At 37.1% G+C, this 20,311-nt stretch overlaps 2 protein-coding genes across 2 annotated transcripts; one reads left to right on the top strand and one right to left on the bottom strand.

Moving 5' to 3' along the window:
• The first annotated feature begins 3,773 nt into the window (after positions 1-3,773).
• On the top strand, positions 3,774-10,925 carry NMAT1 (Intron maturase, type II family protein). The gene is made up of 3 exons (XM_086582877.1): positions 3,774-7,992; positions 8,267-8,414; positions 8,755-10,925. Exon 1 carries the CDS (start codon positions 5,719-5,721, stop codon positions 7,849-7,851), a length of 2,133 nt encoding a protein of 710 aa, XP_086439003.1. The 5' UTR covers positions 3,774-5,718; the 3' UTR covers positions 7,852-7,992; positions 8,267-8,414; positions 8,755-10,925.
• Positions 9,289-10,915, bottom strand: LOC147478651 (acyl-coenzyme A thioesterase 2, chloroplastic-like). Its single transcript, XM_086582878.1, has one exon. It carries the CDS (start codon positions 10,913-10,915, stop codon positions 9,383-9,385), a length of 1,533 nt encoding a protein of 510 aa, XP_086439004.1. The 3' UTR covers positions 9,289-9,382.
• Positions 10,926-20,311: the final 9,386 nt, after the last annotated feature.

Below are 20,311 nucleotides of genomic sequence, written 5' to 3' on the forward strand. Positions count from 1 at the left end.
GTTGCCGCCCTTTTTAAAGTCTCAGTATCCTTCGATTTAACGACTATATCATCGATATAAGCCTCCATTATTTTTCCCAGCAGATCGGAAAAAATTGTATTGAAGAGTGAAATCCATTTCACCCAGAAGATTTAAACAGACAGACGCCCCCGGTCAAGCCTATGTGGAAGATGACACCTGCCATTACCTCTTACAAAAGTTAGAGATTTTAGGCGGTACACACTTTCGGGTCCGACTGGAGATTGTCTTTTTCTTTGCGTGTAATCAACCTATCTAGGTCGATAGTTTGTCTGGGATTGTGGTCTTCCCTCTAGTTGCTTCTGTGACACCTTCATCCCTGCCTGGTCGGACCTGTCTGGGATGACAATTTTTCTCAAATCTGTGAAGTCGGCCTTCCCCTGTCGTCACCCAGGTCTAGGATGAAGGTTTTCATTATACTTTCTTCCGCGGCGCCTTTCTTCCCCTCGTCGAATGGACTGTCTAGGATGGCGATTTTCCGCAAATCTGCGAGGTCGGCCTTCCTGTCCGCCTGGTCCAAATTGGGATGAAGTTTTTCCTTATACTTTCTTCCGTGGCGCTTTTTTTTCTCACGGGACGGACTGTCTAGGATGGCGATTTTCCGCGAATCTGCGGGTCGGCCTTCCCTATCAGTCGGTCAAATCTGGGATGAAGTTTTTCCTTTTACTTTCTTCCGCCGGCGCCTTCTTTTCGGCGTTTGTACCGCCGCCGTTCGCGGTAGCGGCGGCGGCGGTCTTCTTGTTTTCCGAACCTAGTAACAAAAGTACGTAACTTTTGTCACGTTGTTGCTTGATGTTCAAAAGTGAGTCGACATCCTTTGGCGCCTTGCAATTGTGGCGAAACGATTAACAAACCGATTTTCTAATTCATTGTATTGGTGAATTGATCTTGAAGGCAACTCACTAAACCAAATAAATGCTTCTCCCTTTAGAGTTGATGGAAAGAGCTTACATATGAGCGGATCATCTCCACCCCATAACACCAACTTATTTTTGAACGATAGAACATGCAAGCCAGGATCTCCTTTCGACTTATCATAAAGTTCAAAATCGGGTTGTTTGAAGTCGGGATGGTGGTAAGCTTCCTGAATGTCGAGCGAAAACTTATCAAGTACGCCATCATTGACTATCAAGTTTTTCATTCTTACATCCTTTGACTCTCTATCGTTAAGTTCTTTTGCAATCAACTCTTTCAACTGTTGTTCTGTTAGACTTAAAGTATTGGCTCGAACAACTGGACGCCCCCGGTCGTGCCCATGTGGAGAAGGATATCTTCCATTATCTCTTATTAGAGTTAGAGATCTTTGGCGGTACACACGATCAGCTCCAACCGGTGATTGTCTTTGTCTATCCCTGTAACCAGCCTGTCTAGGCCGGTAGTCACCCTTGGCCGGGTGGTCGGTATAATTATACCACTTCTCCATGTTTTGTTGCTCTTGTCTGGGATGTCCGCTTTCCCAGTCATGTCGGACATATCTCGGATGGCGGTCTTCCCTGAAATTGCTTCTCAGAGGTAATATTTTCCATTTGAGATCGGACATGTCTAGGGTAATAGTTATCCTTGCCAATCCGATTCTTCCCATAAGTACGGGTAATAGGGTCATTACTCTTAGAGTGTGCACTGGTTGATTGTGTTTGAGAAATAACACGTTGTTGAGGACGATGAAGTGGATCTTCAAGACGGTCCCATATCTTTGGAATGGCTGCGTCCCCCTTCGTGGTCGCCGATGTTGTTGAATTCTGACCTCGTCCCACCGCCTTTGCCTATTTTCCAGCTTCCTTCTCTAGTTCCTATTTTAAATTTTTTACTTGTCGTAACTCACGCTCAACCGTATTAGGAATGGCGGTAGCGGTGGCGGTGGTGGTGGCGGTGGCGCTGCTACGGTTGGATGTTGAGAATTGATCTTACCACTAGGAGCAACTTGATTGTTCAACGGTTCTTGCATTGGCCGATTTGAATTTCAAGGGTTGCAATTCCTATTAGCAGGAGGAATATGTTAACTATTTGGTCTGCTTTTTGTGCTTACCATCTTGATTGTTTCACGTGATAATGAATTCTAAATTCCCCACAGACGGCGCCAATTATGTTTCGGCAGTAAACTGCTTTAATACAACAAGAGCAATGACAAATAACACACTAAGAAACAGAGGAATTTTGATATTGGGGGAGATGAAACTGAACCAAAAAATGGCTGCCTACGTACCCAAGATCTATTCTCTAGGGATCAAGTTTCCACGTAGTTCCTTATGAAAAATAATGTGATATTTATATAGGTAGAGTAGAGAGTCCTTGTAGGTCAAGTAATCTTGTTGCTTGAGTAATTGTGATAAAATATAACTATCAACTGATAATTATCTCTTTGATAAGAAATGAATCTTGACATAAATCAATGTACATTATTGGCAAGCCATGTGGCTAAGGTTCAGCCTTAGACACGAGTTAATGGGCTTGTACATTGATCCATGGTATTGTAAATTGGGCTTTAGCCCTGTCAATTAAACGAATAAAGTGGAGATTCCTACCAATGGACATTCGCCACATAGGTGGGAGTCGAAACAGAAGTTGTAGTTGTCGGATGTGGCAGCTCAGTGGCATCCCTTGTGCACATGTTGTATCGTCTATCTATTTGTGTCATGATTCCCCGGCCTGGCAAGTATGTAAACAATTGGTATACATTAGAGGAGTACAGGAGGGCATATCTGACTTATATTAAGCCAATGAGGGGTGAGACTATGTGGCCACTAGCAGAAGGTAATGTGATTTTGCCTCCAAAAAATAGAAGGATGCCTGGTAGGCCAAAGAAGTTAAGAAGGAGAGAAGGAAAGGGTCCAAACACTAGCTTTAAAGTAAGTAAAGCTGGGACAGTAATAAGGTGTGGGAGATGTAAATAAACTAGGCATAATCAGAAGACATGTAAGCATCCAGTGCCAGAACCAGAACCAGTTCCGACAAGTGATGTAGCTGGTAATGGTGAAAGCTTTACTCGACCAGTAGTGATAACCAAGTGTGGGATATGTAGAGAACCAAGACATATTAGGAAAACTTGTATGATGCCAGAACCAGTTCCAATAGATAAAGTAATTAAGTTATACTTAGACATTCATATTCATACTTATATCATAATGTGAATTATGTTTCACTTGTGTTTTTTTGTTTTACATAGATACAAGAAGAAACAAACAATGCCAGAATGGACGATGCCAGAACCAGTTCCTTCAGATAAGGTAATTAAGTTATAATTAGAAATTCATTTTCATACTTATATCAAAATGTGTTTTATGTGTCGCTTGTGTTTTCTTGTTTTACAGAGATACAAGAATAAACAAAGAATGCCAGAAGGGATTGGTGTGTTAATTGGCTCTGAAACTGGAAACACTTTCATGGTGAGTTACAAACATGTGTGGTTTAAATGTGCTTTTGATTAGTTGTTGTCTTATACTAAAAATGTAAGGTTTAAATAGATGTCTGGACAAGGACAACCAGCCAGCATTGATGATCTCCCACATGTTGTGGACACTAACAATACTCAACTAAGTCAAGCTTCAATTGTCACAAATGACCCCCAACCTAAAAAGAGGTGGCCAACTTTGTTGATGGAATCTCCAGAAAGAATGCATGAAGCAGCAACACCTACTGTTCCACCAATTAGTGCTCCACCACGTGAGTCACCTAATGCCAAACAAAGCATAGTCGGGGAAAGAACAAAGACTTTGGGGTTGAAAATGGCAACAAGTTAGACAACAAGGCCAGTTTGGAAGTGAACTACTACTTTTAATGTATTTTTTGCATAGTTTTTTTGCTATATTTTGGACTGCTCCTGTAACAGTGATCCCTTTCCACATTCGTAGAGTTGTTGTCGATGTTCATAAATGAATAGGTAGATATGTGGGTCTGTTGACTGTCAAAGATTATTTGAGCTCTTTTAAAAAGATTCAAGTTCAAAAGATGCAATTGACCTTTTGTTCGTATTATGATTTTTGCTGGAACCTTTGTTCATTCAAATGTCAGAGATTTTTGTTTGTATTTATAAGTGAACCTTTGTTCGTATTCTAATTTTTGACTGTCAGAGATTATTTTTGCTCGTTTAAATGTCTAGAAAGTTGATTGAAGTGGAACGATGTGGCATATGATTTTAAGCAGTAGAATATATTTACTTATAGTTCTTAATTATGTGCTTCACACTCTTTTATTAGATTCTTGTCTACCCACATAATAGAATAACTTCAATTTTTGCATCATGCCACAATTCTTTCGCGACCTTTTTTAATGTTCAGTATCACTTCAAACCTGTTGATGAATTTTTCCGTGACTCTGAGTGCTATTAAAATCATGACAAGAGCAGAGAATTCTAGCCCTACATGGAGTTGCTGGAATGTAGTGGCTGCTATTAGAATAACCTTCGTAGAATAACAGCTTCTGTTATAAGAGTTTATAGGCACAATGTACCCAACTAGAATATGGATATCACTGACAAGCACAATGAACTTGAGATGAAAAGAAGAAAAAGGGTAAAGAAGCATGGGCACAGATCAACAAAAAATACTTGTAAAACCACAAGCCAAAATACTAGAACATGTTTGTCGCTACACATTTAAAACCACAACCTCACAACTCTCATACATTGTCAACCCCTGATAGCCTTTTTGAACAAAACCTCACGTTTAGTTACCATGATCTATATGACAACTATTGCATATACCACACAATTCACAGATTTCAAACTATTCCTTGCACAAGTTACATGTTTTGTTATATACTTTCTTATCAAAGTATATCCATGTTACAGCACTACAACCATCACGACAACACTTGAGATATTTGTGTTGAAGAGTTCCACCATTAGAATAGCCTATTTCAACTTTCATGAATCCGCAACACCAATAATGAGGGCAATGAATACCAAAATACGGGCATGTTGAAGCGTAATGGCCCTCGTCATAGCATAGTTGACATACGTGATGATGTTTAATAACAAAATAGTCATATATTTATTTTCTACAAAGATTATTATGCAAAACAATTTTCTGCAAAATTGAGAATAACCTAAAATATTTTCGAATTGAATTAGATAAAGTTTAAATTGCAGTCAAAAGAATACTAAGACAAGGATGCATTTGGCTTTGTCATTTTCAAACAATTAAGTGATGTTTAAGTTGAAACAGACGGTAATATAAATAATTAAGTGATGTTTACCCTACTGAATCCACCTGAATATTTTGGTATCACATTTGTCAGAAAAAAAATTGTCAAGGAGAAAATATATTTGTCTCTTCGGTCTTCTCACTCTCTGAACTGTACCGAGGTCATTCACATAATTAAGTTCAAAATCATTCAATCGTAGCTAAATTTCTAACAACCAATAATTTGTGGATGTTACACTATTAGAATTACAACAAAAAGAAAAATGAAATATATAAAATATCTATTTTTTTGGGTACAAATTACTCACCTTTGGAGCAGCCACAATTACAATTTGAGTTCCACCCATGATGCTAGGTTTGAGTTCCACCCACAATTCCAATTGAAAAAGGTTTTTTTTCGATCACCGAAACTGTAATTTGGGGAAGACATATTGTTATACCAAGTTCCTAAATTGCAAAAATCAAATAGTTTAAACTGTCATATAAGTTTGGTACTCTTTTTCAGTCGTTTTTCAAAACTAATAAGGCGTTGGTCCCCTTTTCACTGAACTTCACAAACATGTCATTGAGGAAATTCATCAAACGCTTTCCCTCCAATTCCCTTATACTCAAAACCTTCACTACATTCACTTCACAACCTCCACTTCCACCTCAACTCCACTCACAAACCTCCCTAGAACAATCACAACCTCAAAACCAACAAGAAAGAAAACAAAAAGACCCACATTCTCTAATGAAAGAAGACCCAATACAAGTATGTTCAGACCTTTGGTTCAAAACCTTCTCAGACTCCATAACCAAACCATTCTCAAACCTTACTGGCTTTCTCAAGAAATTTGACTTGTGGGTTTTAGCTTACCAACGTTCTTGTGCTGAAGAAACTGGTTCTTTCCCACCTCGAAACGCCATTCATTTCAATGTCTTACGTGACCTTTTATCGCTTCAAACTGCTGTTTTGAATGGGCAGTTTGTCTGGGGTATGAAGACTGACCTAATTCTTCGTTCTCCCAATGATAAACTGGGTACAAAAGTACTCTCGAAGCGTAAGCTTCAAGCATTGTTAGAGTCCGATGAGCGGAGTTTTCAGGACCGCGTTGTTCAAGAGGTGTTGTTGTATATATTGGAGCCTGTTTTTGAACCTAGGTTTTCGCCTAAGTCACATGCTTTTCGACCTGGGCGGAATGCTCATACGGTTATTAGGACTATTAGGAGTAATTTTGCTGGGTACCTTTGGTTCTTGAAAGGGGATATAAGTGGTGTTTTTGAGAATGTTAGAGTAGATATGTTGATGGGTTGTTTGGAGAAGGGTGTAAGGGATAAAAAAGTGTTGGGGTTGATCAAATCAGCTCTTAGGACTCCTGTTAGGAACCAAGTGAAAAAGGAGAAAGAGGAACCTAGAATGATGAAAAAGAAGAAGAAAAAGAAAAAAGGGACTAGGAAGAAAATTCTTAATGAGAATGAGCCGAAACCTGATCCGTATTGGTTGAGAACCTTCTTTAGTTTTTCGCCAATGGAAGCGGCAATGGTCCCTTCCTATGGTCATTGTGGGATTCTGAGCCCTTTGCTTGGTAATGTATGCCTTACTGAGTTGGATAATTGGATGGAAGAAAAGATTATTAAGTACTTTTGTCCCTCGAAGTTTGATTCTATATGGAAGGACTCCATTACTGATGGTTGTCACAATCCTGCTTGGCCAGAATTTGTGCCATCAAGTGGGAGGGAAAAGACAAGGAAAATGGACTACATTCGGTATGGGGGTCATTTCTTAATTGGAATTCGAGGGCCTAGAGAGGATGCAGTAGAGATAAGGAAGGCATTGGTTGAATTTTGTGAGAGCAAATATGGGTTTAGGTTAGACAATTCGACAGTGGAGATAGAACACATCAGCAGGGGAATTCAGTTCTTAGACCACATAATCTGTCGTAGGGTGATACATCCAACATTGCGCTATACAGCGAGTGGGGGGAATATTGTGAGTGAGAAGGGTGTTGGAACTTTGCTTTCTGTTACTGCTAGTTTACAACAATGCATACGACAATTCAGGAAGCTTCAGTTTGTTAAGGGTGATAAGGATCCTGAGCCATTGCCATGCACACCAATGCTCTATGCAAGCCAGTCACATACAAATTCTCAAATGAATAAGTTCCTTGAGACCATGGCTGATTGGTACAAATATGCTGACAATCGCAGAAAAGTTGTTGGATTTTGTGCATATGTGATACGCAGCTCTCTAGCTAAGCTCTATGCAGCAAGGTATAGACTGAAGTCTCGTGCAAAGGTATATAAGATTGCTACACGTGATCTCAGCAGTCCATTAAGAGAGTATAGTAATACTTCAGCACCTGAGTATTCAGATCTCTTAAGGATGGGTCTTATTGATGCAATTGAAGGTGTTCAGTTTTCTCATATGTCCTTGATTCCTCCATGTGATTATACTCCATTTCCCAGAGACTGGATCCCGGATCATGAGAGGGTATTGCACGAGTATATTAAGTTGCAGGACCCTAGATTCTTCTGTGAGTTGCATAGATCAGTAAAACGAGAAGGTTTAGTTTTTCCACAAGATGAAATATCCAACATTGTGTGGGATTATAAGACTTGTGGGATTTGGAGTCGCCGAACCCGTAATGATGATATCAAGCAAATAGAAAGTTCCAGTCAAGGTGGCAGTAGTGATTCCGTACACACTTGAGTTGTTTGAAACTCTTTGTGATCTGCAGATGTGTGCTTGAAGATGACGTAACTCACGTAAGATTGTGCATTGCTATGAACTCAATATCTCAAGACAAATGGCTGCGAAGTTTAGCTCGAGCATGATAGGTGTCTCACTGAGGTAGGAAACAAACTTGCTATTGTGTTTGATTTGTTGTGGCTCATATAATTTGAACTAGTATGCTGTCATAAGAGCTATCAAGCTTAGCAAGAACGTGTTAAAGCTTCACCTTTTTGTACTTTATTTCTTTGGTGGACTCTCCTATGTAATTCAGCCTCATTTTTTTATCACTTAGTTTTTTTGTAGGTAGATTTATTCTTATTTGCATGTATGCCTCTATTGTATTGTCATCAAGTATTTGAAATTCATTTTCGAAAAATATGTCTACCTTCAGGGCATTGTCAGAGAATACAAAGATGACTTCACTTTGTAGAAAGGAAAGATGCAAAAGGAACTGTACATAGTTGGCATGGATTTGGCTATATTTTGCAGCATGTAAAGGATCAACATTGGCTGATCATTCTGATGATTTTTTCCAAAAGGTGAGTTGTAAGGCGGCCCTTACTTGAGTATCTGCTAAACTTGAATCTTGTTCTTACATTTACCATTTGTTCGTGTGTTATGTTTCACAACCTCTGTAGAGGTAGTTACACATTTGTTCTTCTAGTTTAGGGGCTGATGGATTGATATATTCTAAATGAGCTTCCTCGCATGGGCAGTACCAAATTTTACACCAGAGCGATCTCAGCAATGGTTTAAATGACTGTCTGGCACTTAACCCCTTTATGCTGTCAGAGCACAAGATATATTTTTAGCATATAGACACAGTCACAGAACAAACAAAATAAGATCACTTGATTAACATCTACCACATTCTTTCAGGTGATATTTCCGCCTGTGACGGAGATTTATCAACATTGTAGAATAAGTTGAAGAAGAGGTGACTAGTTGATTGTATTAGAAACGTCTCATCTTAAATGACACTCCCAGACCAATAACCGCAAAGGTAATCCACAAAAAGGAGAGATGGAAATACGGAGCGGCTTACAGATACCATAGACCCCGTCAACAGTTGGAAAAACGCTGCAGGGAAAAGCAAAGGAGATAGATTGATTCAAGAAGAATTCTAATAGTCTTTAGATTCCTCAAGGACCCTTTTGAAGAAAATTTGTACTTGGCGGCTTTTGTAAGTTGGATATACTTGAATGTACTCTTAATGATGGTGTTCCTCCAATTTTTCTGTGTTTGTTGTAATAGCAAACTACCTGAAAACTACAGAATTCTCTACCCCCTCCCTAATATGCCCTATACTCTTGTGTGGAGAGATCATTACCCCCGTAACTTACTAGCCAAATCAAAGAGTTGGAGGCAAGTATCCTCACACTTTCACGTATGTAACAATGTCTTGCAGCACTCTTAGGAAATATTGCATTTATTTGAAATTCTGATCACGAAGGAACAAAATTCTCGATTACACTGATATAAGTTTGTGTGCTAATGAATTAGGAACCTAAGATTTTTCAGCATCCATGCGCTCAAGAACTCGCCGAGCTTCCTCCTCTGTGGCTGGAACAACAGTAAGAATCTTATTTAATCCATTTTTCTTCAAGGCTTCAGGCTTAACAGTGAATGTGAAGTAAAATGTGTTTGATACCTCACTAGTCCTAAGCTCAGGCCTTGTAACATGAGCAACAACTTCAACATTGATCAAAGGCTGCTCCAAGTTCTCAACTTCTGTATACAAAACACATGATTTGAATCGAAGAAAGTCTCCAACATCTACAGGCCTCAAGAAATCAACATGATCTACTTCGAGAAAACATGGCCTTAGACCAGCAAAAGCATAAGCTGTTGAAAAGGCCAACTCAAATGCTCTGTGCATTAAAAACCCACCAAAGATTCTTCCATGGATGTTCCTTTGCTGTGGTTGGCATATTATAGAGTTCTCAAGTGTCGTGTCTCTTATAAGAATACTGTCTCTATTCGCCAATGCCGGCATGTCACAGAAAATCCTTCCTTCAGCTAACAATGCATTGAGCCTTTCTGTTTCTTCCCCCTTCTCCAATGCTCTTCCACGTTCATTTCTCATCTTTTTCCTTAACCTGTCTATTTCTTCCATTTCCTCAAAAAGATTCTTTTCTTCTTCTGTTTCAGGCAAAAGCCTATTAACTGGTGCTGATTTCCCAGTCTTGGAGTCACGCGCCACGAATGTAAAGTTTGCAGTTAGAGCTACATCGTCGTCATCCGTAGTATCAGTTTTTTCGCCTTGGCAGGCTTGCTGAATGACATCAAGTTTAATTGCAATGGAAGATCTTCCAACCCAGGTAGCAGCACCAACTATTTTCAGATCAGTATCAACGCGAATTGGCTTCTTTAAAGCAATCTTATCAACAGAAGCAGTAACCAATAAAAGCGGCCTAGTTGTGTTATTATCATCAGAACAATGCTTAAATGAAATAGTACCTGCAAGAGCATCAAGATCTTCAAGAAGTTTACCAATTCTAACCTCATTCCAAGGGTCTCTATACTGCTCCCTAAGACTATAATCAGTAGAAAAGTTATAAAGAATACTAGTCCGGCTTCGCGACGGGGCTTTTGTAAGTAATTCTGTCTGTGGAGGAGCATCAGTGGGAGGATCAAGTAGTCTTTCAAAGATATTTGATCTTGCTTCCCATAGCGCATTTGTTACAGGTGAATGATACATTCCTGGCCAAAGACTAAGGGGTTTTCGGAGTGAAGAACTTGCGTCTATGGTCTCAAATGGATTTGCAAAAGTTGAATTAACAGGAATGGTTTTGGATGGAGAGGATGTGGAATTGTTGTCCATGGTTTTTTCTGATGGTCTTAGACTTGATGAATGAAAGGTCCTTGTATTTTGACACGCTATTGATGGGATATAGATGTGGGTGTTGTTGGTAGTGAGTTGGGATAATTTGGTTGTTGTATGTGTAGGTGCTATGGTTATGGTTGTGTGGTAATGTTTTGCAGTTTTGAGAGTTGGTCTATAAAGGAAAAGGAGAAGTGGTCTTGGAGGTGATTTCATGGCCTAATTCATGGATGATGACTACAAAATTCCTCTTTATAATAACAGAAAATGAGAGTTGAGACCATGACTTTAGGGAAAAGAAATGATATCCATGGTATGATTACCTCATGGCTGAAATGCTACTACCGCAAGTCCGGAGATATGGGATCTGAGTTTAGATTCTAGTGCTCTCTAGAGTATACACAAATAAATGCTGGAATTTTTACGATATGTGCCGATTGTTTGGAATCTGAAATAGGGTGTGTCGGCAATTAAATGTTGGAATTTCGTTGGCTTTTGTAATCTTCCAAATTTCCAATATAGTCCTCGATATATTAGCTTTGGGTGTTGCCGGCTTGGCATTTTAGTTTTGAACTTTGAACTACTGGACTTTGGTATCTAGTTTTTTTTTTTCCTTAGAACAAGTCCGATGGGGGGCTATATGGGTTGTTAAAGTCAAAATAGCACCCCAACCACAAAAATGTCATTCAAATGGTGTTGTTAAAAGAGTCTTTAAATTGGAAGAAGTAAAAAACTCAGCCAAAGTTAAGACCTTCGCTAGCAGCTACTATAATAAGTTCGGGAGATAGACGATATAGTTTTTGCCATTCGTGTGTTAAATTTCGACGGACGGTAGAAACTGTACCATCCATTAAAAAAAAATCAACTTAAGTTATAAAATAATAGACGGACGACATATATCATTTAGCGCTTCAAAACAGAAAACACGATTAGATTGATTTTTTGATTTTGGAGTGCTAAATTTGGTTGGACAAGCTAAAAAGCTATGTGGCACCTTTTAGCCGTCCAATTTAATAGCTCTCCATTGGATTTACTTTTATTTCGTTATATTTAGCTGTTTAGGGTTTACTTCCCACACAGCAATATATGGTCAATAGCAGCCACAATGTCAATGGTCAATGTTGTTGAGGAGTTTATGGATTGTAGAGGTTGGTGACCAGTCCAACAGACAACAGGAAACCGCATCGCACATTGACATTTCACATTCGACATCACATATGCCCCAAAGTTATGGGGACGGGGACCTCAACAATAATCAACGAATCTACTTAGAGTGAGGTAGTAAAATCACCTCCAAAAATATCTTAGAGAGAATACATTTTGATTGAAGTTACATGCGACGTATAAAAGATTAAAAGGCGAGTATTACTCTTGACAATTCTTGTCATCAAAGACATCGATACATTTTCAATGAGAAACTAACATTGTTGTTAGTTTTGAAAGAGAGTTTGAGTTATCTGCTCGTCAAAAAGAAATCAATTGGATACTTGTAGTTGGAACATGCAAATAAAATTCTACTTGCTATTTCGATGGAGGGACTTTGACAATGTATGTCACAGATAGAATATCGTGTTATTTTCCGGTATCGTCTTATAATTCCTCTATAATTTGATGGTGGTCTTTGTCCTGTATGCAAAAAGAATAGACTAAATGTCTTTGGAAACCATGTAGCACATTGTACTATAGACATTTTTCTGGTTTTAAATACCGACATTATTATGTCATTTTGGAGGGTTGGGGGTACAAATGAAGAAAGAGACTCATGTTAACTTTCTCAAGATGAGGGCAAATCGACACTTCGCCTTGTGGATGTCTTAATTTATAGTTAGTTTGAAGAAAAACATATATGTGTTGATGTAACTGGAGTCTTTCCATTGGTAAGGCTAGGAAAATCTTGACTTTGAGGTGAGAAAAATGACTAAAATAGCAACAATAGAGAATATTGAGAAACATGATGAAACTTGTGGGGCTAACCAACATTGTTTTATTATATTTCGTTCAGTTTTAACACTTTTGGGTTCTTGAGACAATAGTCTATTGAGCTCCTAAAGAGATTTCATAAAGTTATGGGTAGTAATGTTATGACAGTTTGTTCTAACGAATTTATTTTTAGAATAATAGAATTTGTTATTCACAAAAAATTTGTGGCCCAGCTTATTTAACGTTTGTCATAATTATTTGTAATACTCGTTTTTAATAAAATTTCATTTAAAAAAAAAAAAAAAAAAAAAACAAACAAAAAAAAAAAAAAAAAAAAAAACAAACAGCTGGTTATTTCCGTACATGGTCCTGGTCTCCCTGAATATTCTAAATAGTAAATATGGGTAATATCCATTTGGTTTGTTCTTCTAAGAGTATCTTTAGGAGAGATACTTTCCTAACATCAAACACCAAATTTCCAACAATTTGATATTTTTCCATCTTCAAGAGAGTCACATGCTGATGAAAACACCAAACCAAATACCAAATTGGTCAAAATTTGGTTCCAGCTTTGGTGATATATATATATATATATATATATATATATATATATATATATATATATATATATATTATGCAAATCATACTAATATATATATTGAAACTCTTCACACAAACATAGGACTGCAGTTTGAAACTAACATACAACTTGGAAGATCTGAGCTTCCTAACTGTTGGTTGGCCCAAGCAACTAATAAGTCAGCATCCCCATTAAAAACCCTACTGATCCATCTAAACTCACAGGAACTAAAATCAGATACCAACAACCTAATATAGGTTCTTACAACTTCCCAATCCCATCTACACGAGCTATCCTGTAAAGCTCTAATCACTTCCAGATTATCCCCTTCAAGCACAAAATGTTGTCCTCCTAAAGACTTTGCTAGCACACTTGCCACTTCAGCTGCTGCTGCCTCCAAAGCCTTAAACCGTCTGACTGCTGCTCCCACAATGAGTCCCTCGTTATCACTTATCAGTTGCAATTGCTCCAGCTCCAGCTCCAGCTCCATCCAGTTTGCGTGCAGAAAAGAAGCATCAAATCTAATAATTATGCTGTCATTTTGCATTATAGGAAAAACTTGCTCAAAACTATTTTCTACTAAAGATAAGGCAGGTTTAAAGTTGAGATAGTCTTCGATGTATGCCAGATAGCATTTGTCTGCTCCAACTCTACTCTCCCTGATCATCCTTTCTCGATTTGCTTTTCTATTATCAAACTTGATCTCATTCCTGGTTTGCCAAATCTGCTGGAGCAAGAACACAAAGTGGGTGCCTACCAGCCTTTGTTCATTGTCAGCATTGCAGCACCAAGTCAAGACAAGGTCCAGTCTTTCTCTCAGCGAAAGCTGTTGGTCCTTGTGAATTCTTAGGCCAACTTGTAATCCAAACCACACTGTTCTCACCCATTCACAGGTAAAGAATAAGTGTTCTGTAGATTCCATCTCCTTGAGACAGTAAGGGCATGAGAAATCCCCTATCATCTTTCTCTCAGATAGGATGTCCCTCATGGGTAACACTTGCATATACAGCTTCCATAGAAACATTTGTATATGTGTTGGGATAGGAGTCTTCCAAATGTGCCTTAGAGTGAGTGGGTTACAGCTATAGCTTTGCCCCACATCATCCTTAGGCTTAATAAGATTGTATGTTGATTTAACTGTGATATCCCTATATCTATCTTTTTCCCATCTCATCTTGTCAACAGAGGTTACTTGTGGTCTAACTTTGACCTCTAGGATCTTATTACAGATGAAAGAGTCTAGATGAAGGCTGATCTTAGCCTCATCCCCCCCACTCTTATCTATCCTAAACATATCAGAGACCACCAGATCTTGCCAGGCAGGTACCACCACCCCCAACTCCTCCAGAGTTATAGGTTTTTCATTGCATTTTAGCCATGGATCTTGCATGATAGAGGTGGAGTTACCATTGCCAATGGCCCAAATCAAGCATCCACTTATATAACTAAAGGTCTTATGTATGCCTTTCCAAAAGAAAGAGGCTTTGTTAGGGGGTTTTTTCATATCCCCTATCCAATTTTTACCATAGATACTAAACATAGTTCTCATCCAGAGAGATTGAATATCAGTGGCAGCTTTCCATAGAAGTTTAGCCAACATGGCTTTATTCATGTCTCTTGCCTTCCTTAAACCTAAACCTCCAGTTTCCTTGGGCTGACATATGTGATCCCACCCTATGATGTGGACACATTTTGAGTGTTCCTTTCCAGACCACCAAAATCTCTACAAGTCTTTATCAATCTTATTGCAAGTAAAAACTGGAAGCAAATAAGTTGACATGGCATATAAAGAGATGGCCTAAATCACAGCTTGGATGAGAGTAATTCTCCCAACTTGAGACAAGACCTTGGCTTTCCAGCCTTTAATTTTATTATGTATCTTGTCAACCAAGTAATCAAAGTCCTCAGACTTATTCCTTGTTAACATAATGGGGACTCCAAGATATTTTTCTTTAGGAGCAAAGTTTCTCACCTTCCAGAATCTTTTGAGTCTGATCTTTTGTCTATAGGAGACATTTCTGCTAAAAAAGATACTGGACTTTTTATAGTTTATCTTTTGGCCAGAAGCCTCACAGTAGTTATCCATAATCTTTTTTAGATTCCCACTCTCAACAACACTTGCTTTAATAAACAGAATGAGATCATCAGCATAAAGCAGATGTGTTAAATCATGAGAGAATCTTTTAATCTTTATCCCATGCACCTCCTTTTCTTGTTCAGATCTAGTCACCATTCTAGATAGTGCCTCAGAAACTAAAATAAATAAGGGGATAAAGGGTCCCCTTGTCTAATCCCTTTTTCAGGGACAAATATCTCTAAAGGAGACCCATTTAACATGACCTGGAAAGACACAGTAAACACACATTGCTGAATTATGTGCCTTCACTTTTGGTTGAACCCCAACTTCTCAAAAATACTATCCAGGAAAGACCATTCAACTCGATCATAAGCTTTAGCCATGTCCAATTTTAGAGCAAGCCAACCCTCATTCTTGGTCTTCATGTTTTTCATGTTGTGGAAGACTTCACAGGCTAAACCAACATTATCTCCTATGCTTTTGCCTTTGGTGCTGTATCAAATCTCTCTCGTGGTTTTGGAAAAACCGCGCGGTTTTTCTAACATCGTGTGGGCTTGGGCTACACAGTGGGCTTCAATTACCCGATTTTGCAAAAACTGCGCGAGATATTGGGAAAAAAAATAAAGAAGAAAGTTAATATGCGAGACATCCCGTGATGTTTTTGGAAAACCGCGTGGGATTGGGCCTGTCAAATGGGTTTCAGTGGCGCGGTTTTGGGAAAACCGTGTAGGCTATATGGCGCGGTTTATCCAAAATCGCGTCATTTGATATCGAAAATTTGATGTTTTTTCTAAAGATAGTTTTTTGGTTTGGTGTTTGGTTTTGTTAAAAAATTTGGTGTTTTTTTTTTCTCTGCTAAAAATGCTATAATGCCAATATATCAAAAATGACCATACTTCCAAGATTTAGACTACATACAGAAATACTTCAAACAGTTTGCCTATTAATTACTAAATGAAGGTCAAAGGTCGGTGCCCATGACATGTGAATTGTAATCCAAATGTCCAAACATGCATGCAAATGAAGATTTTTTTGGTAACATGCAAAAGAAGTTAACCAACACGGCAACACACATTTTATTGATAGGTAGGTGGTTTTCTTAAGTGGTCTATTGAGGTGAGTTGATAAACTATAGAAATGGTGAATGTTCATGTTCTGCACTTGTACCAGCTGGCGTGCGCTGTTGAATTTCCGGTGTATGAAGAAGTTGCGCGAACTCCAAAACTTTGCTGGAAATTTAGTACGTTTGAACTAAACGGGCATATTTTTGAGTCAAACACAACGAAACAGAATTATGTAAGTGACTCAGATAAACTAATGAAGCCTTCCTACAAAATCTCCGAATTCTTTCAAAATGGAGAATGCTGTGGAGCAAAGTTACCACTAGAAACAACGTAGAATTTGCAATGATTAATTCTCAGTGACATATCAAGTAACACATTAACTGATTAAGATTAAGTGATGGGTTAGTTAGTGTTACACACACCCCACCCCCCACCCTCCTAATGAGTCAATTAGGATTTCTCTCTAGTAGATGGCCAATTAGGTATTTTCTCCAAATACACACAAAAAACACACTGTCAACCCAAATTTATTTTTATTTTTATTTTTTGTACTTGGGGAGAGACCCTAATTTCGTGGGAATGAAATCCTAATTGGCTCATGGTGTTGGGGGGGTTATTTTTGTACTTGGGGGGGGGGGGGGGGTTAATACTAGTTAACCCTTAAGTGATTAACATCAACTATGAATGCATGAGCAGTTGGACTTGTGAAGGTTTTACAAAATGGGGTTTTAGGTTTTGGTCCTCCTAATAATAACATAATTAGGCTTTAGTCCAAAAATGATCGTTTATTAGGTTTTGGTCATCCTGACTGTGAGTTGACCGGGTTGACTCACCATGGCCTTAGTCAATCTTTTATGATTTTCTTATTACCCACAATACCCCTCCACGTGAGTCATGAGTAAATATAAATAATTAAGTTTTTGGTCGTTCTGAAAATATTTGTAAGACTCCAATTATTTTTTCATTATTTCGTAATAATATTTAGCATTTAGCATTTCGAAATTTGATATTTATTTCTTGGTCAATGTGCTAGTAAATGTGGGCTTGACTTTTTGATAGAAAGATAAAAGAGAGAAAATTAGTATTTTGAATTTTGAATTTTTGTGTAGAGATTTTTAATATTTGGAAAGTTTTCAAAAGATATATTAATATAATGTATATAATAAATATAATACTTATAATAGAGAAAAATATTCTATAGTTAAGAATAGAGATATTTTGTAAAATAGGAAGTTTCTAAAATGTTAAGCATGATATAAATTCTTTAGAATGGAATGGTTTATACAAAAGTTAGGATTTTTAAGAAAAATAAGTTTTTGCTTAGAACTAGACAAGTTAACGCATCTTTTAGCTAGCTTAGGATCAGATTTCTAAGCAAAAACTTATTTTTCTTAAAAATCACAAATTTTTGATAAACCATTCCATTCTAAAGAATTTATATTATGTTTAACATTTTAGAAACTTCCTATTTTACCAAATATCTCTATTCCTAATTATATAATATTTTTCTGTATTATAAGTACTATATTTATTATATACCTTATATTAATATATCTTTTGAAAACTTTCCAAATATTAAAAATCTTTACACAAAAATTCAAAATTCAGAATACTAATTTTTCCTCATTTCTCTTTCTATCAAAAAGTCAAGCCCACATTTACTAATATGTTGACCAAGAAATAAATATCAAATTCCGAAATGCTAAATATTGTTACGAAATAATGAAAAAATAATTGGGATCTTACAGCTATACATATCTCAAAACCGAGTTTAATTAAACCAAAAACAACCAAACCGATTTTTTCCCCAAACTCTCCATTGATGCCATTACTGCCTTTCAAAGCTTCATCAGCCCCACTCTCCAACACTCAAACACACCCCCTATAATCAATCATCATTCAAGTATTCAACCAAAAACCACAACAACAAAAGTTCAAATAATATAGTTCAAATCATATACTGGGTGATTTCTTTTGGCTTGCGCCGCCATTAACAACCTATTCTGAGTTCCAACAGTTTCAATAATTTCAATAATTAAGAAAAACAATATATAACATTTAACTAGTTTAACAATTCGGCAGGATAAGAAAAATATCGAAAAAAGAATAAGTAGAACAAAACAGAGCGGAAAAACTCTGACAGCAAAGTTTTTTTCTTCGTTTCGGTGAAATAGAAAAAGCATAACTACTCACCTCTTGTATCGAGAAAAAGAGGCATAGAGAATATTACGCCAGAAATCCGATCCCAAGCTAGCTAAAAGATGCACGATCCGTGTCTCCGTTCTTTCTTTTAGTTAACTTGTCTAGTTCTAATAAAAAACTTATTTTTCTTAAAAATCCTAAATTTTTGATAAACCATTCCATTCTAAAGAATTTATATCATGCTTAACATTTTAGAAACTTCCTATCTTACCAAATATCTCTATTCCTAACTATAAAATATTTTTCTATATTATAAGTACTATATTTATTATATACCTTATATTAATATATCTTTTGAAAACTTTTCAAATATTAAAAATCTCTACACAAAAATTCAAATTTCAAAATACTAATTTTTCCTCCTTTCTCTTTCTATCAAAAAGTCAAGCCCACATTTACTAGCACGTTAACCAAGAAATAAATATCAAATTCCGAAATGCTAAATATTGTTACAAAATAATAGAAAAATAATTGGGGTCTTATAGCTATACACATCTCAATAGAATCTCGTCCCGAGATTTGAAAATAAGGTAAGCTATACGAACAAATAACATTGGTTATTAACTTATAACATATACAATAATGTACCGAGATTAAACTTAAGCAAGATAACGTTAATATTAATTATTTTTAAATAATTTTATAATATATGTTCTCATGCCACTACAAAATCTATTACAGTTTAACTGTCTATATTAAAATAAATTATTACTAATTTCACTTAAACACAAGACAAATATATCGTTTCTCATTAGCATGCAGTTTCTTGACACGGAACAACCTCTACGAAAAAATAATATTCTGCTTAAATTAATCAATAATGTGGGTAAGTTCATCCCTACATAAAACATTAGGGAGTTTTTCATTATCATACACAAAAGAAAATTAGTGTCCTAATACACTTAAAACAAAAATAACTCATGTTATTGAAACTATAATAAAAAAATCTCAAACATTTTAATTAAGGGTACTCCCGTAATAACAATAAAATCATATGAGTCAAACCGAAAGAGAAACATCTAATTAACAATACAAACAATAATATGAATCAATAACGTTCACTACTCTAAACATCAATGTATCATCATCAATAACGCATTAAAACACTCTTATCCAATTTTACATCAATTTTCTCTCATGAATATATCAAAATTTATTTTCTTTTACTAGTAAACTATATTTTTTTTTCTTACTAAACAAACAAATCAAGTTTCTCTTATTATCATGGATGACCATCTAAATAATCTGGTTAACAGTGGACTAGTGGCAAAGTTTGGGACTAAATAATCTTGAGGGCTGGTAGGTCTCGGGTTCGACTCTTAGTAAGAACAAGTTTTTTGTATTGATGTGGTAGGATGGAGCATGTCGTTACAAAATGGTATAAGAGCCGAGGATGGTTTGATCTTAAAGTGGTGGGAATGTGATACCCCTGGGCGAGGCCTCGGAGGGGGTATGATGGAAAGACACCTAACCCGAGTATGGGTGTGACGGTTGCACCATGATGTGATCCCACTTCGCTTAAGCAGCTGTTCAAAGATCTTGGCTATGAGTAATTTATCCACCAAATCCTAACATCAAGGCCTTTTCCATATCGTTTGGTTGTGGGGTTGGTGAGAACTCCACAGTTAAGCGTGCTCGGGCAGGAGTAGTTTTCAGAATGGGTGATAGTATCGATGTGGTAGGATGGAGCGGGTCGTTACAATATCTTCGTTTAGGTTTTGGTCCTTCTGCAGTAAAAATTGATGCCAAGACTACTGAGTCAGGACAAT

The sequence above is a fragment of the Coptis chinensis genome, chromosome 9 (assembly GCF_015680905.1).
Source record: "Coptis chinensis isolate HL-2020 chromosome 9, ASM1568090v1, whole genome shotgun sequence".
NCBI lineage: Eukaryota > Viridiplantae > Streptophyta > Magnoliopsida > Ranunculales > Ranunculaceae > Coptis > Coptis chinensis.